The sequence below is a fragment of the Takifugu rubripes genome, chromosome 18 (assembly GCF_901000725.2).
Source record: "Takifugu rubripes chromosome 18, fTakRub1.2, whole genome shotgun sequence".
NCBI lineage: Eukaryota > Metazoa > Chordata > Actinopteri > Tetraodontiformes > Tetraodontidae > Takifugu > Takifugu rubripes.
In genome coordinates, this window is record NC_042302.1 from 10,041,104 (window position 1) to 10,061,866 (window position 20,763).

Below are 20,763 nucleotides of genomic sequence, written 5' to 3' on the forward strand. Positions count from 1 at the left end.
GGACACCTGAGGAGACCTGGGGACACGTGAGGAGACCTGGGGACACGTGAGGAGACCTGAGGAGACCTGGGGACAAGTGAGGAGACCTGGGGACACCTGAGGAGACCTGAGGAGACCTGGGGACACGTGAGGAGACCTGGGGACACCTGAGGAGACCTGGGGACACCTGAGGAGACCTGAGGAGACCTGGGGACACGTGAGGAGACCTGGGGACACCTGAGGAGACCTGGGGGCACCTGAGGAGACCTGGGGACACCTGAGGAGACCTGGGGACACCTGGGGACACCTGAGGAGACCTGGGGACACCTGAGGAGACCTGAGGAGACCTGGGGACACCTGAGGAGTAAGGACTTACTTAGAACACTGTTCAGACTGAAGCACAGAGATCAAGACCATCATCCAGCTGATCCACGAACTGGGCCGGCCAGGCCACCAGGGACCTCACAGCAGCACCATCACCCCCAACACGGGGCCCAGGGACGTGTGCTGCTCTGAGCACTGATGGTGCTGCTGTGGAGACTGAGCAGCACCAAGTTCCTTCAGTCAACACTGGCAGCGAGCATCGAGGGGATCAGCCGCATACAGTTCGGAAGCTTTTATTTTGGAAGGTTCCCTTCGCTAACCGGAAGCACGTGCCGGTGGCCAGAATGACGCATCTTGTTTAGCTGCTGTTTGTATTGAGTGATAGAAAAGTCGGAGAATAATTTGGACATATTTCATTTTAACGTTCATGTAAGTGTCTTGGTGGCCGCGGCCCGACGTTTGTGACGGAACAAAAGCGACGCGAGTGAATTCTCTGAGGAGACGACGCAGCTTTAGCGCTCAAACGTCCGTTGCGCAGCTTTGAATGTGAACGTTAGTTAGCATTAGCCGAAGCGAGCTAACAGCAGAAACGAAAATGAAAACAGACTCGTGATGTTGCTTTATTCTTCGCTTTGTTTAGTTTATGGGATGTCACTTTTGAATAACAAGAACATTAGCTTATCAACGCAACATTCACACGATCGTTTGCGTCAATAACAAAACAGCCGGGTGATGACGTCACTGAGACGAAGTCGGTACGGTTATCAAGCAGGTCACGTGACAGCGGCCTTTATCAATCAATCAAGGACGAAGAACAAACTAACTCGAAAGGTTCTGATCGGAGTTTAATGAGGTTTTCAGGAAACATTGATGTCAAACATTGATGACTCCAGAAGGGACTTTTTCCTTTGATCTACCAAGAATCGAAGCCAGGGGACATTGATCATTAATCAGCCTGTGAGCTTTACTCCCGCCTCAGGTTTGAAGTCTGGTTCTGGGGGGGTAGAGTTCTGGGGGTTAGGGTTCTGGGGGGGTAGAGTTCTGGGGGTTAGAGTTCTGGGGGGGTAGAGTTCTGTGGGGGGGGGGGGGGGGTAGAGTTCTGGGGGTTAGGGTTCTGGGGGGGTAGGGTTCTGGGGGGTTGGGGTTCTGGGGGGGGAAGGGTTCTGGGGGGGTAGAGTTCTGGGGGTTAGGGTTCTGGGGGGGTAGGGTTCTGGGGGGTTGGGGTTCTGGGGGGGTAGAGTTCTGGGGGTTAGGGTTCTGTGGGGGTAGGGTTCTGTGGGGGTAGGGTTCTGGGGGGTTGGGGTTCTGGGGGCACGAGCAGCTGGAGGAGGCCTGAGTGTAAAGCGAGCTGGTCCAGCTTTAACACGGGTCTGGTGTTCTCCTGTTCCAGCATGAAGCTCAGGGTCCAGGTCCAGGGACAGAACACCAGACTGGAGCTCCAGGGAGAAGAACCCAGTCTGACAGAACTCACTCTTCTCATCAGAGAGACGGTTCTGCCTTCTGTTGGACTCAGGTCAGAACCGGGCCGTGGTGTCTCCAGCACCTCGTGGGCGCGAGCTTGATGTGTTTCCTGTGTGGGTCTCAGTGCAGAAACGGAGATCAGTTTGTCCCTGAACGGATCAGAACCCCTGGAAGACACCGGCCAGACTCTGGCCTCCTGTGGAATCGTCTCTGGAGACCTGATCCGGGTCGCCCTGATCCGGGCCGCCCTGATGGCTGCAGACGCTCCCGACAGGGCGGATGATGGGGGAGGCCACTCAGAGCAGGCTGTTGCCATGGCAACAAACCAGGTGAGCCAGGAAGCAAAACTCCCAGATGTTTGATTTCGGAATGTTCTGATCCACTGGATGGATCTGCCAGGCGAGCGGCGCCTCCACAGACTCGGACCAGGCGCCGGGCCCGGCGGCGTCCTGCTGGGAGCCGATGCTGTGCAGCGAGACGGACGAAGGTCAGGCGCCGTGGTCCCTGGAGCTGCTCTACCACTCGGCTCAGGTGAGCGGCCCCGGCGACGCCCTCGTGGTCGCCGCCAACCTGCTGATGATCGAGACGGGCTTCAGCCCCCAGGTGAGCAGGGAGGGCGCCGAGTGGGCGGAGACAGATGGCAGAGGAGGGGGTGACGTGTGTGTCTGTCTGTGTGTGTGTGTCTGTGTGTGTGTGTGTCTGTGTGTGTGTGTCTCTGTGTCTGTCTGTGTGTGTGTGTGTGTGTCTGTGTGTGTGTGTGTCTCTGTGTGTGTGTGTGTCTGTCTGTGTGTGTGTGTGTCTGTGTGTGTCTGTGTGTGTGTGTCTCTGTGTGTGTGTCTGTCTGTGTGTGTCTGTGTGTGTGTGTGTGTGTCTGTGTCTGTCTGTGTGTGTGTGTCTGTGTGTGTCTGTGTGTGTGTGTGTCTGTCTGTCTGTGTGTGTGTGTGTGTGTGTGTGTGTCTGTGTGTGTGTCTGTCTGTGTGTGTCTCTGTGTGTCTGTGTGTGTGTCTGTCTGTGTGTGTGTCTCTGTGTGTCTGTGTGTGTGTCTGTCTGTGTGTGTGTGTGTCTCTGTGTGTCTGTGTGTGTGTGTGTCTCTGTGTGTGTGTGTGTGTGTGTGTGTGTGTGTGTGTGTGCAGGACAGTCAGCTGAAACCTGCTGAGATGCCTGCAGGTTGGCGGTGTGGAGGCGGAGTCTATAAGCTGCAGTACTCCCACCGCCTGTGTGGCGACAGCGTGGTCGTGATGGTGGCGGTCAGTATGGGCTCCGCCCTCATCATCAACGGTCAGATCAATACTCCGTCGCCACGTTCATTTGGTTCCGCCGCCGTCCGGTGAAAACGTTGTGCTGTTGGCGCCGCAGGGCTGCTGGAGGTGAACCAATCAGCTGACTCGGTGTGTAAACTGTGTGTGGATCCCAGCAGCTACGTGACGGAGGCGTGGCCAGGTACAGGAGGAGGCGTGGCCTGACACAGGTGTGGTGCGTCACTAACGTCTGCTCTTCCTCCAGGTGACAGCGCAGCCGCAGCCTTCAAAGAGCTGAACAAGCTGTCTCGAGTCTTCAAAGACCAGGTGGCGTACCCGCTGATCACCGCCGCTCGCCACGGTAACGCCAGCGCCACCACTGTCTGACTCTAGAGGTGTTAATGTAGCTCTGTCCAATCAGACGTAAGCAGGAAGTGACCTCGTGGGCGAGCGTGACTTCATGATTTGATCTTTGGAATTAAAAGCGCCATGGCTGCTGGTCACATGACCTGGTCGTGTAGCACTCCCGTTAGCATGAAGCTAACGAGAAGGTTGTGACTCGTTTCTCTGTGGCGTCCTTCAGCGATGGCGCTCCCCGTGGCGTTCGGCCTGACCGCTCTTCCTCCGGAGCTGCTCCTGCGAGTCTTCCGGCTGCTCGACGTGCGCTCTGTGGTGATGCTGTCCGCCGTCTGCCGACACTTCGGCGCCATCACCCGCGACACGGCGCTGTGGAGACACCTGTACTGCAGAGACTTCAGAGGTGAGACCGCCGACAGGTGCCCCGACAGGCCACGCCCCCCGGCCACTAACCATGTTGTGTGTGTCCAGATTCACATGCTGGCAGGTCCAGGGACACAGACTGGAAAGAGGTGATTGTTTATTTTCCGCCGTGTCTTCGTTGGTGGTTGTGGGCGGGGCCTCGGCGCTAACGCCGTCTGTCTGCCTTCAGGTCTACAGGCGGTCGTATAAAAGCCGGAGCGCTGTGCGGCGCTCGCACGAGTGCTTCCTCCCGCCCCTGTACCCCAACCCCCGAGGCGTCTTCACCCCTCCGACGTTCTTCCCGCCCGTCCCCGGGATCATCGGGGGCGAGTACGACCAGAGACCAAACTTCCCCTTTGGACCCCTCCCCCAGGGCATCCTGCCCCGCCCTCGCTATGACCCCATGAGCCCGTTTCCTGATCTGGACAGACAACCTCCCACCATATCGGGCAGATCCTGGCAGCCCGGCGGGGGCGGAGCCAACATCCGGAGAGGGTTCATCTGAGCAGGCCGCCGGAGTGAGACAGGAAGTCAGTCATTCCTTACTGCCGCTACTTCCTGTCAGAGAAAATAAAGAGACAGCTGCAGCGAAATTGCACTTCTAAAGTTTCATAATTACATTGTTTTACATGGAAAATGGGGCCATTTAGGAGAAGATGTGTTGAGTTTGGCAACATTAAAGGAAAAATGTTGATGGTGACGGGAGAGATGGAGCCTGTGTAGCCTCATTAGCCTAGCATCATTAGCCTAGCCTCATTTGGGGGGGGACACGCGTGATGCAGGTGAGAGAAACCTGTCTGTCGCTTTCTGTTCTCGGGCAGGACCAGCATAGCTAGCACGATGCTAAAGAGAGTAAATGTTCAATAACGAAACACGAACTCTTCGTTAATGTTGTGAAAGTAAAATCACACAATCGACTTTAATCAAACATTCTCGTCTTAACTTTGACCCTGTCGGGGTCACGTGGGGGGGGCACCTTGCTCAAGGGTACCTCGGTAGTGCTCTGAAGGTGTGCTGGGACTCCAACCAGCAACCCTGCTCTTCTCAGCCCAGCTAGCCCCGCCCCCTTCATTAAACTTTATTAGTTGTCATTTTTTAGACTAAGAACAGAAAATGACGTCATCTTTTGTCTTCAAACAATGGGTGCGCTCGTTTTTCACTCCACCACAGCAGCAACGAGGTTTCCTGTGGGCGGGCGGAGTTTGGCGCAGTCCACTATGTCAAGCTGTCACGGTCACGTGGCTGCGGCGTCACTACCCGCGTGAGTGTCCGCTCCTCGGAGCTGCGCCTCAACAGAATCCCTCTTTTTCTTACTTTAACCAACGTTATTCGACGTGTCGTTGACAGAGTTTCTTCGCCAATTTCCGGTTTAGAAACGAGCTGAAACCTTCGCGGTTCGTAGTTAGTTTTCCATTCGCTCATCTCGACATTTATTAACCACGAAGAAGCCGCGAGCACCAGCCCCTCCTCCGCGGTGGGCGGGGTCAGCGCGTTTCCTCTAGGGGTGCGTTGGATTTATGATCCGTGATCTACCGGAAGATGTTCGATCGTTTTCGTCATAACGTGAAACGCGCAGGAAAATGTTTGCATGTAAAATGTGTTCCGATGTCCCGTAAACTTGGTAGAATTAGGAATATTCTCAGATTGTTATTGTTGTTTTGGGAGTCGTCAGGATAAACTGCAGTTGATTCAGAAAACTAGAGCAGTTGTTATATTTGTTCTGTTGGGCCGGAACCAGAATCTCTCCGAGCTGGATCTCGATGAGCTGTCGGAGACGCGCGTGTTCTGTCTCTTTAAGAGTCTCGTGTTTTTACAGGAAGTGTGAGGGGTGTTTCCAGCTGATCAGAGGGAGCAGAACCCCCCCGTGGGGCCGACATCAGTGAGCTCCAGAAGAACGGACCGGACCGGTACCGACTCCCCCTCCTCCTCTGCCCGCTGCAGCGCCGCGGTTAGACGCCTGTTCCCCGCCGCGAAGCCGCGGAATGTCATGATCCCAGCCCGGAGATGGCGTCCTTCCCCGGTTTGTGTCAGGCTGTCGGGCCAGCGGAGGAGAACGGCGAGCTGGACGGGTCCCTGCAGCAGATGCTGAAGGCCATCGCGGACGAGAGGACCCGGCTGAACCTCCGACAGGAGCTCAGCGGCCTGGGTGAGCTGTGGGACGGTTGGTCCGGGGATGATCGGGTGGCTGGAGCGGGAGGTGAAGCCCCCAAACCCCGGTGGTCATCTGACGGTTCACACTGCAGCGATTCGGCCTAAACATAATCGGATCAAAGTTCCATTCTTTACAGATATTTTGATTATTAAAGTTACTGGAAAATCTGAAAATTGTCACTTTTGCGAAGAACAAGACTGATGCTAATGCTAACAGGTCCCAGGGTAGAACAGAGGCTAACAGGTGGCGGTTATAGCTTCAGCTAAATGACTGCGGCTAATGCTAACAGCTCCTTAATTAGTGGGGAGTTGAGACGATGACGTCATATCTGCTCTTTTGTCTTTGATGATTGGAACAGCGGCGCTTTGTTCACAGTGGATGATGTCATCAGCGACAGCAGCCGTTAGCTCCGGAGCTAACCCATCCGGCTCGGTTCTGCTGCTCTGATCTTCAGGATTCCAATGGAAACCTTATTTTTCTGGAGGAGTCTGAGCGTGCTGAGGCAGCAGCGTATCCCTCCGCTCTAGAGTAGATCTTTAAACACGTTGAACTTTGGTTGTCATTGATTAATCGAGCGGTCACGTGACTGCAGGGCCTCCAGATGCCCTTTAAAAGTCAGACCTGTTCTGGTCCAGAGTGCTGCAGCAGGTCACATGATGTTTATTCATCTCATGTGGTCACATGACAAATGTGAGGCCACCGTCATGGGAGCAACAGTTGGCTCCGTGTGGCAAACAGAACCTTTTGTGGTCTCGGGTGCAAAACCTTGTTCTTCTGAATGTCCTGTCCTTCAGCTGTCTGAGAGCTTCCTGCCTCTGGACAGTTCTGAGGTCCTTTTCTGGACCTTCCTCACTGTGGGAGGTTCTGTCAGGTTCTATTGGGTCAGTGGTCGGGTGAGCTGAGGCCTGCCGACAGCAGGGGGTGTTCTGGGGGCCCTCTGGACTCCTGGAGGACCCTGAGGAACTGACCCAAACATGAACAAACGCCATGCTGTCCTGCCTGGTCGCCTAGCAACAGTTGCTCTGCAGCAGGCCCGGTTCCATGTGGTGCTGTGCTGTTCGCAGGTTGTTTCAAAGACGACCGCATCGTCTTCTGGACCTGGATGTTCTCCACCTACTTCATGGAGAAGCTGGCGCCGCCGCAGGACGACATGCTGTTCTACGTCCGCAGGAAGCCGGCCTACGTCGGCGCCGACAACAGCGAAGGAAAGAAGGTCGGTTGTAAAGTGATGCGATAATAACAGTGTAATAACAGCTGCCGGCTGTGGAGCATTGGGCTCGTGACCTGTGACCTGTGACCTGCTCAGGTGGAGGTGGAGGTCTACAGGAGAGACTCCAAGAAGCTTCCGGGCCTGGGAGACCCAGACATCGACTGGGAGGAGAGCGTCTACCTGAACCTCATCCTGCAGAAGGTGAGGCTGTTACGCTGTTGTTACGCTGCTGTTACGCTGTTGTTACGCTGCTGTTACGCTGCTGTTACGCTGTTGTTACGCTGTTGTTACGCTGCTGTTACGCTGTTGTTACGCTGTTGTTACGCTGTTGTTACGCTGCTGTTACGCTGTTGTTACGCTGTTGTTACGCTGTTGTTACGCTGCTGTTACGCTGTTGTTACGCTGCTGTTACGCTGCTGTTACGCTGTTGTTACGCTGCTGTTACGCTGTTGTTACGCTGTTGTTACGCTGTTGTTACGCTGCTGTTACGCTGCTGTTACGCTGCTGTTACGCTGTTGTTACGCTGCTGTTACGCTGCTGTTACGCTGCTGTTACGCTGCTGTTACGCTGCTGTTACGCTGTTGTTACGCTGTTGTTACGCCACTGGTGAGCGCTCACCTCCACATCTGACCCGTCTGTCTGCCAGCTGGACTACGTGGTCACCTGCGCCGTCTGCACGCGCACAGACGCCGGCGACATCCACATCCACAAGAAGAAGTGCCAGGTAAGAGCGCCGCCTGGCGGGCGTCGCCATGGCGACAGGCATTAAGGGGCCGTCTTACCTGTCTGTGCAGGAAGTGTTTGCGTCTCCCAGCAAACACGCCATGGACAGCAAAGGGGAGGAGTCAAAGATGAGCTACCCCAACATTTTCTTCATGATCGACAACTTTGAGGAGGTGAACTCATGCGTGACTGTGGGTGATGGATGAGTCCAGACGAGGCCTCCAGCACCAGCACGGATGGTTCTGGTGGACCAGGTAGTGACGCTGACGGGTGTCTGTCAACGCCGCGGCAGGTTTTCAGCGACATGACGGTGGGCGAAGGCGAGATGGTGTGTGTGGAGCTGGTGGCCAGCGACAAGGGCAACACCTTCCAGGGCGTCATCTTCCAGGGCTCCATCCGCTACGAGGCCCTCAAGAAGGTCTACGACAACCGGGTGAGCAGGGCGGCTCACGCCGTTGGCACGTTTCTGCGGAGCGCGCCAACATGGCGGCTCGTCTCGCGGCTTCTGGTGCCGACACCTCGATCACGTGACGTGTCTGCAGGTGAGCGTCGCTGCTAAGATGGCGCAGCGGATGTCGTTCGGCTTCTACAAGTACAACAACATGGAGTTTGTGAGGATGAAGGGTCCGCAGGGCAAAGGTCACGCCGAGATGGCCGTCAGCAGGGTGCCGACGGGGGACACGTCTCCGTGCGGCACCGAGGAGGACCAGGCGTCCCCCGTGCACGAGAGGGTGAGCGCCGCTGCACTTCCTGTTTGACAGGAAACCCGATGGCGAATCGTGTCCCCGGGACCTTCTGCTTCCATCCCCGGTGACAAGATTTCAGGCGTCTGATTGGACGCTTGTCTTTCTGCAGGTGACATCGTTCAGCACCCCCCCCACCCCAGAGAAGAACCGCCCCTCCTTTTTCTCACCGTCTCTGAGGCGCAAAGTTCCCCGAAACCGAATCGCAGAGATGAAGAAGTCTCACTCGGCCAACGACAGCGAGGAATTCTTCAGGGAGGAGGAAGACGAAGGTAGGTGCTGCCGGAGCGCTGTAGTGGCGCCTGCAGCCTGAAGGGGGCAGCAGCAGCTCCTAGTCACCTGGAACCTGCTGCGTCACATGAGCGTCACATGAGCGTCACATGACCCGCCTGTTCCAGATCTCCACACGGCCACCAACCTGCGCTCGCGCTCGCTGTCGGGGACCGGACGCTCCCTGGTGGGGTCCTGGCTCAAGCTGAACCGCGCTGAAGACTACTTCCTGTTGTACTCTCACCTGACCTACGTCACACTGCCACTGCACCGCATCACCACAGGTCAGAGGTCACGTGCACGCGCCCCAGCAAACACAGCCCCCGCGTGGTGCTGACCCGTGCTCGTTGTCGTTCTGGCCTCAGACATCCTGGAGGTGCGGCAGAAGCCTATCCTGATGACATAGCGGCGGCGCGGCGGCGCGTCCGAGCATCAGCACCAAGTGCCTCCGACATCAGGCCCCCGGGACGACAGCAGCCCGGCGCTCCGGCCGTCCGGGGCGACGAACACCAACCAGCCATTCCGAGAAGTGCCTCCCTTTCAGTTCCTGCTGGGTCAGAGGTCGTCTCCGTGGAGACCTCGGAGCGGCGGTCTGGCAGGACGCGAAGAATGTGTTGTTGTAGTGATCCTGCCGCGGTTGTCACGGAGACGCCTCGACTGAAGGTTCTGTTTCTGACCGGAAGCAGCCGTTTGACGCCGTCGGCAGGTGAGGTCAGAGGTCAAACTCACTGTAATTTCTGATCATTTCCAGATGTGTCAGCATCAGCCCAGCCAGCAGTTACTTTCCTCACGGCGTCCGAGCTTCAGGGTTTAACGTAACCGTAGCGACGCCGGTCGCTACGCCTGCAGCTCCGTCTTCCATCCACACGTTTCCTGTCAGCAACCTTCTCCTTTGGTGGTTGTTCCTCCCCCGGCCTGCAGGGGGCAGCAGGGGCGCCACCGCCAAACACTGGGCTGAAATTTAGATGTGGGAAGAAGCTTTGATGACGTTGAGGTTTTTATCTGAGATCAAACTGGGAGAAACTTGAAAACCACAAAGTTTTAAAGGGAAACTGGAAGATAAAGAATTGGATGTTTGAAGCCTTAAAGCTGCGTCTGTGCTAAAGAAACGGAGCCGCGGCGCCGCTAACTGGACCTGAACTGGTTCCCGTGATGTCAGGAACAGAATCGTCAGTCTGTGGGTGTTGATCCGCTGGGATGGAAGCACTTTGTTCTGCTGCGGTGTCGTTTGTAGCTGGTCCAGCTGAATGTCCGCGTGGCTTTAACCCCGAGTCAGCAGAACCACTTTGCACTGTACAAATGAAGCTTTTAGAACCTTTTCAACCTTCTTTGTTACATGTTCCTGTCCCCAGCATTTGTATGCACACACACACACACACTGTGCACGTGTTCTGGTGTTGCTGCTTCCTCACATTCATGTACCTTTAATTTATTCAAATACACATTTTCCTACAGAAAACGTGTCCTGTTTTCCCGCCGTTATCAGCGCTAATATGCTAATGTGCTGCATGCTAACGTTGGCCAAGCCAAAGCAGGAAGCTGAGGACACAGGTTTGTTGACATTTATTCTACGATAAAGGTTTGAACAGAGGTGAGGTCCCCGGCGCCGTCACCTGAAGGCCACACGAGGGCGCGCCAACACGCCGCTGAAGCGTCACGCCAAGTTCAATAAATAGTTTCAGAGAAAAAAAAACATGCCGTCCTTTCGCAAGTTAATCGTTACTGCAAGTTTTAATTTGTAAAACCAAATCGAGTGAACCTTTAATTTGGAGCGTTCCCCCAAACAGGAAGTGATGATCTGCTCACTTCAAGTCAAGAGTAAAACAGGAAGTTAAAAACAGCAGCGTTGACCGTAGGAATGTAGCCGAGAGACTCAAAGCTAACAAACATTCACAGTATGATGACAAAGCGAGGACAGCGCCTTCCACACGCCACCGGGGGCGGGGCTTCAACTCTTCTTCTCCTCCAGGACCTTGTGAAGCTCGTCTGCGTCCTCGGCGGTCTTCACTCGGACCAGCAGCGGGACGGGTGTGTCGGGGTTCTTCTCGTCCACAGGTGGGTTGGGAACGCACATCAGCATCACGTTGTTCTTGCCCACTCGTGTGCACAGGATGGACGCCTGCACGATGATGTTGAGCAGGATGTTCCCTGTGGGGGAGAACCACACCGCTAGTTCTGGTTCTGCTGCTAACGGACCTTCTACTGGTCCTGCACGCACCGGCTCTCATTCACCAAAGGGTTTTAGTAGCTCCCATCTGTTGGTCGCGACTAACCGGATCAACCGTGTGGGTGGAGCACCTGTGTGGGTGGAGCACCTGTGTGGGTGGGGCACCTGTGTGGGTGGGGCACCTGTGTGGGTGGGGCACCTGTGTGGGTGGGGCACCTGTGTGGGTGGAGCACCTGTGTGGGTGGAGCACCTGAGATGACCACTCAGGTAAGTGTGACCCTTCATCCATCAGGGTTCGGGTTCTGTCCGATCATTCCCGCCACGCTGGTCTCTATGTGAACGGTTTTATGTGAACCCACTTTCTCTGGACCTGGATCCTGGTTCTGGGGTCGGCAGAGAAGCTGCCTGTCCGTCACACCTCTGCTCGCCCACGACAGGAAACATGTTTTTACCTCGTCACCCAGATCCCAGTTCCCCGTGTTCCTGAACCCAGAGCAGGTTTTGGTGGCGTGTGTGTGAATCGTTTGCTAATTTCCCAACGATTCATGAATGAGAGCCGATGACAGGAAGCGTTTGTTGTCCAGCAGGTGGCGCCGCGTGCTCGCGTGGCCACCTGCCGGAGGCTCCGCCCACTCTACTCACCCAGGTTGGTGTCGGCGCGGATGATCAGCTGAGTTTTTCCGTGCTGGGTCAGTTTGAGGTGGAGCGTCCCGACGCCCTTCTCCTTGAACTCTGCATCCTTCTTGTAGAAGAGTTTACACCTGGAAGACGTCAGCTGCTCAAACATCTCAAACATCCATTTATGCTGCAACAAGAGAAGAAGAAACCCACTTTTTGGAGTAGAAGGCATCTTTCTCCTGGACCTCCTTCACCTCGGGTTTGGGTGGCTCGTCAGACTCCTCATCCTCACGTTCCTCTAGAAAAGAAACCACATCAAGTTTGAGACTTCCTGTCTGATGACATCATTTCCTGTTGACAGTAAAAACTGCTCTCTGGCGGTTGTGGAGCAGAACCGGTGTCATTGAGTTCAGCTGCTCAGTGATGGAGGGTTTAAACACCTTGAGCCTCCCGGGCGTCCTTGCTCCTGGCGCCGCTCAGCGACGGCGCCGCCGCAGCTCCGAACAGCGAGCTCTGAGGGGAGGAGGCGAAGGAGAAACCTGGGGGGGACGGGCTGGACCCCACGGAGGCCAGAACCGGGCTGGACCCCACGGAGGCCAGAACCGGGCCGTCCACCTTCTGACCGAAGTTAAAGGTCACACCTGGGGGGGCTTTGATCTCTGTTGGGCTTCTGCTGAAGGAAAAGAGAGCAGCAGCGGAGGAGGAGGAGGAGGATGAAGGTGCAGCAGCAGGGGGCGGGGCCACTTTCTTCTCCTCACACCCTCCGTCTGCAGAGCCCACGCCGTACTTGCGCTCGATGCTGGCCAGGTGGCGTTCGTAGTCCCGGAAGATGGGGTTGAGGTCACACAGAGGGTTGTCGTTGACGTGCTTGGTGATCCAGTCCCGCACGGAGCAGTTCAGAGCCGTCAGCTGTTTGTTGTACTCGCTGCAGGAGGCGGAGCTTGGAGGCGTGGCGCCGTTGGTCTGCTTGGATTTGACATCGCTGGAGGAGGCGCTGCTAAACATCAGCCCTGAGGAAGCCAGAGGAACATTGGATCAGAGGTGAGGCCCCGCCCCTTACTCACTCACCTGGAAAATGCAGGTAAATGAGTGAAGACGCTACAGGTCGGTGCCGGGACAGGTCCCGATCCAGATGTACAAGCCACACCAGAGTCCTGATGGGCAGCAGGTCACCTGTGAGCCTCCCCTCACCTGTGAGCCTCCCCTCACCTGCGGCGTGAGCAGAGACTCCTCCCAACGACGGCAGCTTCCCGTTGGTCACACCTGTGAACGCCGCGCTGGTCCCGATGCCGGAGAAGGCTGCTGTGACCGAGCTGGGGGTCAAAGAGAATCCCTTGAACCCTTTGAAGGTGGTGCTGGTGTCAGTCTGGAAGGAGAAGAAGGAAAAGTAGGAGCAGGCGGCTGCAGGAGCAGGAGCAGGCGGCCGACCCGCTGCGTTACCTCGCCGCCCGTGTTCCTGCGTTTGGCCTTCTTGATGGCTCGGCTCTTCAGCACGTCGTCGGTGGCGATGGAAAAGGTTCCGGCCTGACGGGTGACGACAGGCTGAGGTTAACCCGGCTGAACCATTTACATTTGTCTAATTATTGAGCAGCTCCAATTAATGAGGAGGTGAAGAGTTAGTGAACCTGGCTGCTGAAGGGTTCTGGTTCTGACTCACCTCCTCTCCCTCCTCCTCCTGATCCCAGTTCCGGTCCGTCAGCTCTTTATCAGCGATCCTCTTCGCCATCGCTGCTGCTGAGAAGATCAAATATCACCAAAAAACCCAAAACTCTCCGGGATAAAGAGTCACCACAGTACAGAACCTCCCCAGAACTTTCCCGACCAACACTGATTGTTTTTTAAACTAAGTGGCCTTTTAGCTATTTGAAAACTATTTTAATAATTCTGATCTTTAACGGTACTGAAAGTGTCAGAAGGACAAAATCAAACTGTCAAACGTTTGATTTCGGTTTTTTAATGAAAAAGATTTAGTCCCACTTCAGATTTATGATTTAATGTAATAAAAGTCATCTAATAAAATCTGAGTGGCTACTGCGCACTAATGAGATCATTACTGCATCTTTCCGAACCCTCGAACCAGAACCAGAACCAGAACCAGCACGGTGGGAACCGACTCTGCCCAGCTAATTAGCAGGCTAACCGGTCATTTCCTCACATTAGCACCGGAACTTCAGCGTCTTGAATGAAATTAACGTTGGAAACGTGCGCGACTCCTGCTTAGCTGGCCGCGCTCGGGTGGTTTTTACCCCTCCACGGTACCGTTTGAGCTGGACCTGTTTGCCGGTGCTCGTTCGCAGTTCTGATGCTAACCGGGCCCGGACATCAGCTAATGGCTAACGGCTAACACGTCCAGGGCACACTCGAAGCTAACGCCGAAGAGTGGCGGGAACAAATTACCAGTTTGAAGATGCTTCCTGTACACTAAAGTCCAACCGTTGCTTCTGGGCAGATCTCCGAACTCTCCAAGCGCCGAACGCGTCAGCTTTAACCGCCGGAACAGGTGAGGACGGCCGTGTTTTGAACGAGCCCCGCTCACAGCGCCATTTCGCATAGCGGAACATCTGCGTGAGTTCCCGCGCCCCACATATCGCGCATGCGCAGCACACATTTCCCTGGGCGCATGGTGGGATTTGTAGTCCACGATCATCTTTTTCCACCTATAAGCTTTTATTTCCTTGTTTTGACTTCAGAACCAGAAGCTCCGGGAAACGCAGCTCAGCTGCAGGTAAAGCCCGGAGACATTAGACCCTGCTGGTGACTCCAGCAACCAAAACCCTATTGTGGTCCATCCATCTCTGCGGCGCTGGTTCAGACATGGAGGTGAGGATGGGTGCACAGACTGGAGGGACTGGAGGGACTGGAGGGACTGGGGCTAAAATGGTGCCAAACTGGGCAGCAGATGGCTCATCTCCAAACAGGAACAGGCTGCCAAACAGGAACAGGTGCTGCAGAAGAGGAAGGGAGCTGTGGGCCTGAACTGCAGCAGGAGACCCCTGACCAGCTGGAGAGGCCCAAAGGAGAGATTTGGCTGTGGAAAAAGGGAACAGGAACAGCCAACATGTGAGGATGAGAGAGATTTGGAAAGAAAAGGTCCAGTTATTGTGTCTGTGTGACGAACCCTGGACTGGAGGGAGGACCAGGCGAGATGGTGAGGATGAATCTACTGGCTAATTAGCAAGTCTGCATCACACAAGTGTTCCTGCAACAGCCCACATCAGTGTCGTGCTACGCGCGTCACTAACATGTGACCGATCAATCGTCACGGATATGAAGGACAAGTTTTTCTTTTTGGGTTTCAGATGCTGAGGTTCTGTCTGTTGCTCCCTGCTGTGCTCAGAAGCTGGGGGCCTCTCAGCTCGGCCCTGGAGCCCCCAGATAAGAGGGCCACATCGTGGGAGCGGATGTCCTGAGGCTGATCCACCGCTACGAAGAAGGTCAACGTTGACCATGACCGACGAGGTGAGGAAACCAACATCCGTTCATTTACTGACTGTTTTCATCAGTCAGTCCCTTAGAACTCACTTATTTTGTCTTATGTTTCAAAAATTCTTTCATCCACAAGCTCCTCCCACTAATTACTGATTCTCTTTGATGGCATCATTCACACACGCCGTCGTTTTCTTTCCCAAACAGGTTGTTTAACGCTCAGGTCTGTTTAAATGAGTCAAAAATGAATCCGTAATCAGGAAACACAACTAATGATTGTCATTACAGGCATTTGCATCTTGACGTTTCTGCCTTTTTAATCCTTCAGACATGAAAATAAAGCACATTTCATACAGTTAGCTGTACCACAGTTAGCTCCAGTTAACCTTCATCCACCTTAACTCACATTGTTCACGTTATTCATCTTAATTAATGATATATTAAGTAAAAATCTGAGAAATACAAGCTGTTCAACAACCAGGTTCCTAGTTTTGCTGTTGACAACAGTGTGCATACACAAACATCTATCTTTGTGAGGACTCTTATTTTGTCTGTTCAGACCCGGGAGCTTGGGTGGGTCCAGCTCAGTCCAGGTCCAGCCGAGCCTCTGTGGTCCGAGCCAGCACTGGCAGATGGTTTCCGTTGGGGTCCAGAGAATCCCTTGACTAAGAGTAAACCTCTCGCAACACAATCAGGAAGTGACAAGATTAGTCACATGACCAGAACCACTCATTTAAAAAGCATCATTCTGCTCTGTTTTATTTAGTTTTATTGTTCTCATTCTGCCTCATTTGTTTAATTAAAACAATCATCCCAATATAATATATCCTATCACATAAATACAGATGTCTTCTCCTGAAAACATAAACATAATTACACGTGTGTACAGGTCATAAATGCTTTGTGTAATTGTAATAAACTGAAATGGAATTCATATCTACTCATTTTAGATACTGGGAAGGACAGAAGGTCTGAAGGGATGCAGACGTTCCACAGCCCGAATCAGACGTCTGACAGGTGAAAGGGTGAGTCTGGGTGTGTGAGCAAGGCTGGGAGAGTGAGAGGGTGAGAGAGTGAGAGTCTGGGGTAGTGAGGGGGTGAGAGTCTGGGGTAGTGAGAGGGTGAGAGTCTGGGGGAGTGAGAGGGTGAGAGAGTGAGAGTCTGTGGTAGTGAGGGGGTGAGAGTCTGGGGGAGTGAGAGGGTGAGAGAGTGAGAGTCTGGGGTAGTGAGGGGGTGAGAGCCTGGGGGAGTGAGAGGGTGAGAGAGTGAGAGTCTGGGGTAGTGAGGGGGTGAGAGTCTGGGGTAGTGAGAGGGTGAGATTCTGGGGTAGTGAGGGGGTGAGAGTCTGGGGTAGTGAGAGGGTGAGATTCTGGGGTAGTGAGGGGGTGAGAGAGTGAGAGTCTGGGGTAGTGAGGGGGTGAGAGAGTGAGAGTCTGGGGTTGTGAGGGGGTGAGAGAGTGAGAGTCTGGGGTAGTGAGAGGGTGAGAGTCTGAGGGAGTGAGAGGGTGAGAGTCTGAGGGAGTGAGAGGGTGAGAGTCTGGGGGAGTGAGAGGGTGAGAGTCTAGAGGAGTGAGAGGGTGAGAGTCTGGGGTAGTGAGGGGGTGAGAGTCTGGGGTAGTGAGAGGGTGAGAGTCTGGGGGAGTGAGAGGGTGAGAGTCTGAGGGAGTAAGAGGGTGAGAGTCTGAGGGAGTGAGAGGGTGAGAGTCTGGGGTAGTGAGAGGGTGAGAGTCTAGAGGAGTGAGAGGGTGAGAGTCTGAGGGAGTGAGAGGGTGAGTCTGAGGGAGTGAGAGGGTGAGAGTCTGGGGTAGTGAGAGGGTGAGAGTCTAGAGGAGTGAGAGGGTGAGAGTCTGGGGTAGTGAGGGGGTGAGAGTCTGGGGGAGTGAGAGGGTGAGAGTCTGAGGGAGTGAGAGGGTGAGTCTTAGGGAGTGAGAGGGTGAGTCTGAGGGAGTGAGAGGGTGAGAGTCTGGGGTAGTGAGAGGGTGAGAGTCTAGAGGAGTGAGAGGGTGAGAGTCTGAGGGAGTGAGAGGGTGAGTCTGAGGGAGTGAGAGGGTGAGAGTCTGAGGGAGTGAGAGGGTGAGTCTGAGGGAGTGAGAGGGTGAGAGTCTGGGGTAGTGAGAGGGTGAGAGTCTAGAGGAGTGAGAGGGTGAGAGTCTGAGGGAGTGAGAGGGTGAGAGTCTGGGGTAGTGAGAGGGTAAGAGTCTGGGGTAGTGAGAGGGTAAGAGTCTGAGGGAGTGAGAGGGTGAGAGTCTGGGGTAGTGAGAGGGTGAGAGTCTGGGGTAGTGAGAGGGTGAGAGTCTGAGGGAGTGAGAGGGTGAGAGTCTGGGGTAGTGAGAGGGTGAGAGTCTGAGGGAGTGAGAGGGTGAGAGTCTGAGGGAGAGAGAGGGTGAGTCTGAGGGAGTGAGAGGGTGAGTCTGAGGGAGTGAGAGGGTGGGTCTGAGGGAGTGAGAGGGTGAGTCTGAGGGAGTGAGAGGGTGAGAGTCTGAGGGAGTGAGAGGGTGAGAGTCTGGGGTAGTGAGAGGGTGAGAGTCTGAGGGAGTGAGAGGGTGAGAGTCTGAGGGAGAGAGAGGGTGAGTCTGAGGGAGTGAGAGGGTGGGTCTGAGGGAGTGAGAGGGTGAGTCTGAGGGAGTGAGAGGGTGAGAGTCTGAGGGAGTGAGAGGGTGAGAGTCTGGGGGAGTGAGAGGGTGAGAGTCTGAGGGAGTGAGAGGGTGAGAGTCTGAGGGAGTGAGAGGGTGAGAGTCTGGGGGAGTGAGAGGGTGAGAGTCTAGAGGAGTGAGAGGGTGAGAGTCTGGGGTAGTGAGGGGGTGAGAGTCTGGGGTAGTGAGAGGGTGAGAGTCTGGGGGAGTGAGAGGGTGAGAGTCTGAGGGAGTGAGAGGGTGAGAGTCTGAGGGAGTGAGAGGGTGAGAGTCTGGGGTAGTGAGAGGGTGAGAGTCTAGAGGAGTGAGAGGGTGAGAGTCTGAGGGAGTGAGAGGGTGAGTCTGAGGGAGTGAGAGGGTGAGAGTCTGAGGGAGTGAGAGGGTGAGAGTCTGGGGTAGTGAGAGGGTGAGAGTCTAGAGGAGTGAGAGGGTGAGAGTCTGGGGTAGTGAGGGGGTGAGAGTCTGGGGGAGTGAGAGGGTGAGAGTCTGAGGGAGTGAGAGGGTGAGTCTTAGGGAGTGAGAGGGTGAGTCTGAGGGAGTGAGAGGGTGAGAGTCTGGGGTAGTGAGAGGGTGAGAGTCTAGAGGAGTGAGAGGGTGAGAGTCTGAGGGAGTGAGAGGGTGAGTCTGAGGGAGTGAGAGGGTGAGAGTCTGAGGGAGTGAGAGGGTGAGTCTGAGGGAGTGAGAGGGTGAGAGTCTGGGGTAGTGAGAGGGTGAGAGTCTAGAGGAGTGAGAGGGTGAGAGTCTGAGGGAGTGAGAGGGTGAGAGTCTGGGGTAGTGAGAGGGTAAGAGTCTGGGGTAGTGAGAGGGTGAGAGTCTGAGGGAGTGAGAGGGTGAGAGTCTGGGGTAGTGAGAGGGTGAGAGTCTGGGGTAGTGAGAGGGTGAGAGTCTGGGGTAGTGAGAGGGTAAGAGTCTGATGGAGTGAGAGGGTGAGAGTCTGGGGGAGAGAGAGGGTGAGTCTGAGGGAGTGAGAGGGTGAGTCTGAGGGAGTGAGAGGGTGGGTCTGAGGGAGTGAGAGGGTGAGTCTGAGGGAGTGAGAGGGTGAGAGTCTGAGGGAGTGAGAGGGTGAGAGTCTGGGGTAGTGAGAGGGTGAGAGTCTGAGGGAGTGAGAGGGTGAGAGTCTGAGGGAGAGAGAGGGTGAGTCTGAGGGAGTGAGAGGGTGAGTCTGAGGGAGTGAGAGGGTGGGTCTGAGGGAGTGAGAGGGTGAGTCTGAGGGAGTGAGAGGGTGAGAGTCTGAGGGAGTGAGAGGGTGAGAGTCTGAGGGAGTGAGAGGGTGAGAGTCTGAGGGAGTGAGAGGGTGAGAGTCTGGGGGAGTGAGAGGGTGAGAGTCTAGAGGAGTGAGAGGGTGAGAGTCTGGGGTAGTGAGGGGGTGAGAGTCTGGGGTAGTGAGAGGGTGAGAGTCTGGGGGAGTGAGAGGGTGAGAGTCTGAGGGAGTGAGAGGGTGAGAGTCTGAGGGAGTGAGAGGGTGAGAGTCTGAGGGAGTGAGAGGGTGAGAGTCTGAGGGAGTGAGAGTCTGAGGGAGTGAGAGGGTGAGTCTGAGGGAGTGAGAGGGTGGGTCTGAGGGAGTGAGAGGGTGAGTCTGAGGGAGTGAGAGGGTGAGAGTCTGAGGGAGTGAGAGGGTGAGAGTCTGGGGTAGTGAGAGGGTGAGAGTCTGAGGGAGTGAGAGGGTGAGAGTCTGAGGGAGAGAGAGGGTGAGTCTGAGGGAGTGAGAGGGTGAGTCTGAGGGAGTGAGAGGGTGGGTCTGAGGGAGTGAGAGGGTGAGTCTGAGGGAGTGAGAGGGTGAGAGTCTGAGGGAGTGAGAGGGTGAGAGTCTGAGGGAGTGAGAGGGTGAGAGTCTGGGGGAGTGAGAGGGTGAGAGTCTGAGGGAGTGAGAGGGTGAGAGTCTGGGGGAGTGAGAGGGTGAGAGTCTAGAGGAGTGAGAGGGTGAGAGTCTGGGGTAGTGAGGGGGTGAGAGTCTGGGGGAGTGAGAGGGTGAGAGTCTAGAGGAGTGAGAGGGTGAGAGTCTGGGGTAGTGAGGGGGTGAGAGTCTGGGGTAGTGAGAGGGTGAGAGTCTGAGGGAGTGAGAGGGTGAGTCTGAGGGAGTGAGAGGGTGAGAGTCTGAGGGAGTGAGAGGGTGAGAGTCTGGGGTAGTGAGAGGGTGAGAGTCTGAGGGAGTGAGAGGGTGAGAGTCTGAGGGAGAGAGAGGGTGAGTCTGAGGGAGTGAGAGGGTGAGTCTGAGGGAGTGAGAGGGTGGGTCTGAGGGAGTGAGAGGGTGAGTCTGAGGGAGTGAGAGGGTGAGAGTCTGAGGGAGTGAGAGGGTGAGAGTCTGGGGGAGTGAGAGGGTGAGAGGGTAAGGGTCTGAGGGAGTGAGAGGGTGAGAGTCTGAGGGAGTGAGAGGGTGAGAGGGTGAGAGTCTGGGGGAGTGAGAGTCTGGGGGAGTGAGAGGGTGAGAGTCTGGGGGAGTGAGAGTCTGAGGGAGTGAGAGGGTGAGTCTGGGGGAGTGAGAGCCGTGCAGGATGGAGAAGCAGACTGGAGGAGTTTCACCGCTCAGCCGTGAAATGAAACCGAGCAGCTGATGTAGCAGCAGACGGTCCGGGTGGGGGAGGGTCCGCGCGCTGCGCGCTGCCTGCAAACTCTAACTTTGCTGAGGTTTCATGATGGAGCCTTCGCCTCGCCTGTGGCGCTGGGTGACGGATCTGATACCCGACAACAGCTCCAGGATGTGGAGACGCAGCAACAATGTCTGCCGCTGCTGTGCACGGTGCTGCAGAAGAACCGGACAGCTGCGTGTTCATTGTATCCATCAAAAACAGGAGCCTTGTTTATCTGGAGATTCTTTAAGACTCAGAGCTTTGAAGTTCATGATTTTGGTCAACAATAAAGTCAGACACTAAATGCCATCTCTTCTCCTCATCAACTCTCGCGTCACATCTTCGCGTTGCCCCGCCCATCCCGCACTACCTGTCTGTTCATTGGTTCTTTCCCATGTCCATCCGCAAATACAACTCTTGATTGGATCGCTCTTCCCGCCCCTTCTCTTCCCTCGCGCACTCCAGCGGCCGCCTGGACCAATAAGAAACGGGC

General features: G+C 55.4%; 3 protein-coding genes and 2 long non-coding RNA genes across 12 annotated transcripts; 4 read left to right on the forward strand and 1 right to left on the reverse strand.

Moving 5' to 3' along the window:
* The first annotated feature begins 282 nt into the window (after positions 1–282).
* fbxo7 (F-box protein 7) lies at positions 283–4,359 on the forward strand. The gene is made up of 10 exons (XM_011617751.2): positions 283–732; positions 1,694–1,816; positions 1,889–2,093; positions 2,164–2,367; positions 2,898–3,042; positions 3,121–3,204; positions 3,268–3,363; positions 3,586–3,762; positions 3,831–3,871; positions 3,952–4,359. Exons 2-10 carry the CDS (start codon positions 1,695–1,697, stop codon positions 4,264–4,266), a joined length of 1,389 nt encoding a protein of 462 aa, XP_011616053.1. The 5' UTR covers positions 283–732; position 1,694; the 3' UTR covers positions 4,267–4,359.
* A 665-nt stretch (positions 4,360–5,024) lies between these two features.
* On the forward strand, positions 5,025–10,318 carry kiaa0930. Of its 3 annotated transcripts, XR_003885708.1 has the most exons (12): positions 5,025–5,265; positions 5,578–5,907; positions 6,978–7,126; positions 7,220–7,324; positions 7,770–7,847; positions 7,918–8,019; positions 8,139–8,279; positions 8,389–8,577; positions 8,702–8,861; positions 8,988–9,143; positions 9,225–9,522; positions 9,611–10,318. XR_003885708.1 is itself a non-coding variant. In XM_011617748.2 (11 exons), the coding sequence occupies exons 2-11, from the start codon at positions 5,766–5,768 to the stop codon at positions 9,263–9,265; spliced, it is 1,263 nt and encodes a 420-aa protein (XP_011616050.1). In that variant the 5' UTR covers positions 5,025–5,265; positions 5,578–5,765; the 3' UTR covers positions 9,266–10,318. The 3 variants fall into 3 exon arrangements, 2 of the variants coding, with proteins under 2 accessions (XP_011616050.1, XP_011616052.1); XM_011617748.2 differs by having other exon boundaries at positions 9,225–10,318; XM_011617750.2 differs by having other exon boundaries at positions 5,043–5,155; positions 9,225–10,318.
* Positions 10,319–10,407: 89 nt separating this feature from the next.
* nup50 (nucleoporin 50) lies at positions 10,408–14,232 on the reverse strand. Of its 5 annotated transcripts, XM_029825531.1 has the most exons (9): positions 14,042–14,232; positions 13,302–13,378; positions 13,085–13,168; positions 12,836–13,010; positions 12,432–12,654; positions 12,085–12,317; positions 11,858–11,942; positions 11,669–11,787; positions 10,408–11,007 (listed from the first exon to the last, which is right to left on the reverse strand). In XM_029825531.1, exons 1-9 carry the CDS (start codon positions 14,193–14,195, stop codon positions 10,808–10,810), a joined length of 1,350 nt encoding a protein of 449 aa, XP_029681391.1. In that variant the 5' UTR covers positions 14,196–14,232; the 3' UTR covers positions 10,408–10,807. The 5 variants fall into 5 exon arrangements, with proteins under 5 accessions (XP_029681391.1, XP_029681388.1, XP_029681387.1 ...); XM_029825528.1 differs by having other exon boundaries at positions 12,085–12,654; positions 13,302–13,375; positions 14,042–14,231; XM_029825527.1 differs by having other exon boundaries at positions 12,085–12,654; positions 14,042–14,231.
* LOC115246606 (uncharacterized) lies at positions 12,573–13,681 on the forward strand. The gene is made up of 2 exons (XR_003885719.1): positions 12,573–12,685; positions 12,749–13,681. It is a non-coding gene; the product is annotated as an uncharacterized lncRNA (long non-coding RNA).
* Positions 14,233–14,341: 109 nt separating the features above from the next.
* Positions 14,342–16,172, forward strand: LOC115246600 (uncharacterized). 2 transcript variants are annotated; one of them, XR_003885711.1, is made up of 5 exons: positions 14,342–14,464; positions 14,563–14,792; positions 14,944–15,103; positions 15,630–15,741; positions 16,021–16,172. It is a non-coding gene; the product is annotated as an uncharacterized lncRNA (long non-coding RNA). The 2 variants fall into 2 exon arrangements; XR_003885710.1 differs by having other exon boundaries at positions 14,342–14,792.
* The last annotated feature ends 4,591 nt before the right edge of the window (positions 16,173–20,763 follow it).

What these genes read in the sequence shown, in the direction of transcription:
- fbxo7 (XM_011617751.2), top strand. Translation starts at nt 1,695, where the DNA reads ATGAAGCTCAGGGTCCAGGTCCAGGGACAGAACACCAGACTGGAGCTC. An exon ending in AGACGGGCTTCAGCCCCCAG is followed by an intron (nt 2,368 to 2,897) that starts GTGAGCAGGGAG and finishes GTGTGTGTGCAG; the next exon opens with GACAGTCAGCTGAAACCTGC. An exon ending in GGGACACAGACTGGAAAGAG is followed by an intron (nt 3,872 to 3,951) that starts GTGATTGTTTAT and finishes GTCTGCCTTCAG; the next exon opens with GTCTACAGGCGGTCGTATAA.
- kiaa0930 (XM_011617748.2), top strand. Translation starts at nt 5,766, where the DNA reads ATGGCGTCCTTCCCCGGTTTGTGTCAGGCTGTCGGGCCAGCGGAGGAG. An exon ending in CGTCCCCCGTGCACGAGAGG is followed by an intron (nt 8,578 to 8,701) that starts GTGAGCGCCGCT and finishes GTCTTTCTGCAG; the next exon opens with GTGACATCGTTCAGCACCCC. An exon ending in CAGGGAGGAGGAAGACGAAG is followed by an intron (nt 8,862 to 8,987) that starts GTAGGTGCTGCC and finishes CGCCTGTTCCAG; the next exon opens with ATCTCCACACGGCCACCAAC.
- nup50 (XM_029825527.1), bottom strand. Translation starts at nt 14,195, where the DNA reads ATGCGAAATGGCGCTGTGAGCGGGGCTCGTTCAAAACACGGCCGTCCT. An exon ending in GCAGGAACACGGGCGGCGAG is followed by an intron (nt 13,011 to 13,084) that starts GTAACGCAGCGG and finishes TTCTCCTTCCAG; the next exon opens with ACTGACACCAGCACCACCTT. An exon ending in GATGCCTTCTACTCCAAAAA is followed by an intron (nt 11,788 to 11,857) that starts GTGGGTTTCTTC and finishes GACGTCTTCCAG; the next exon opens with GTGTAAACTCTTCTACAAGA.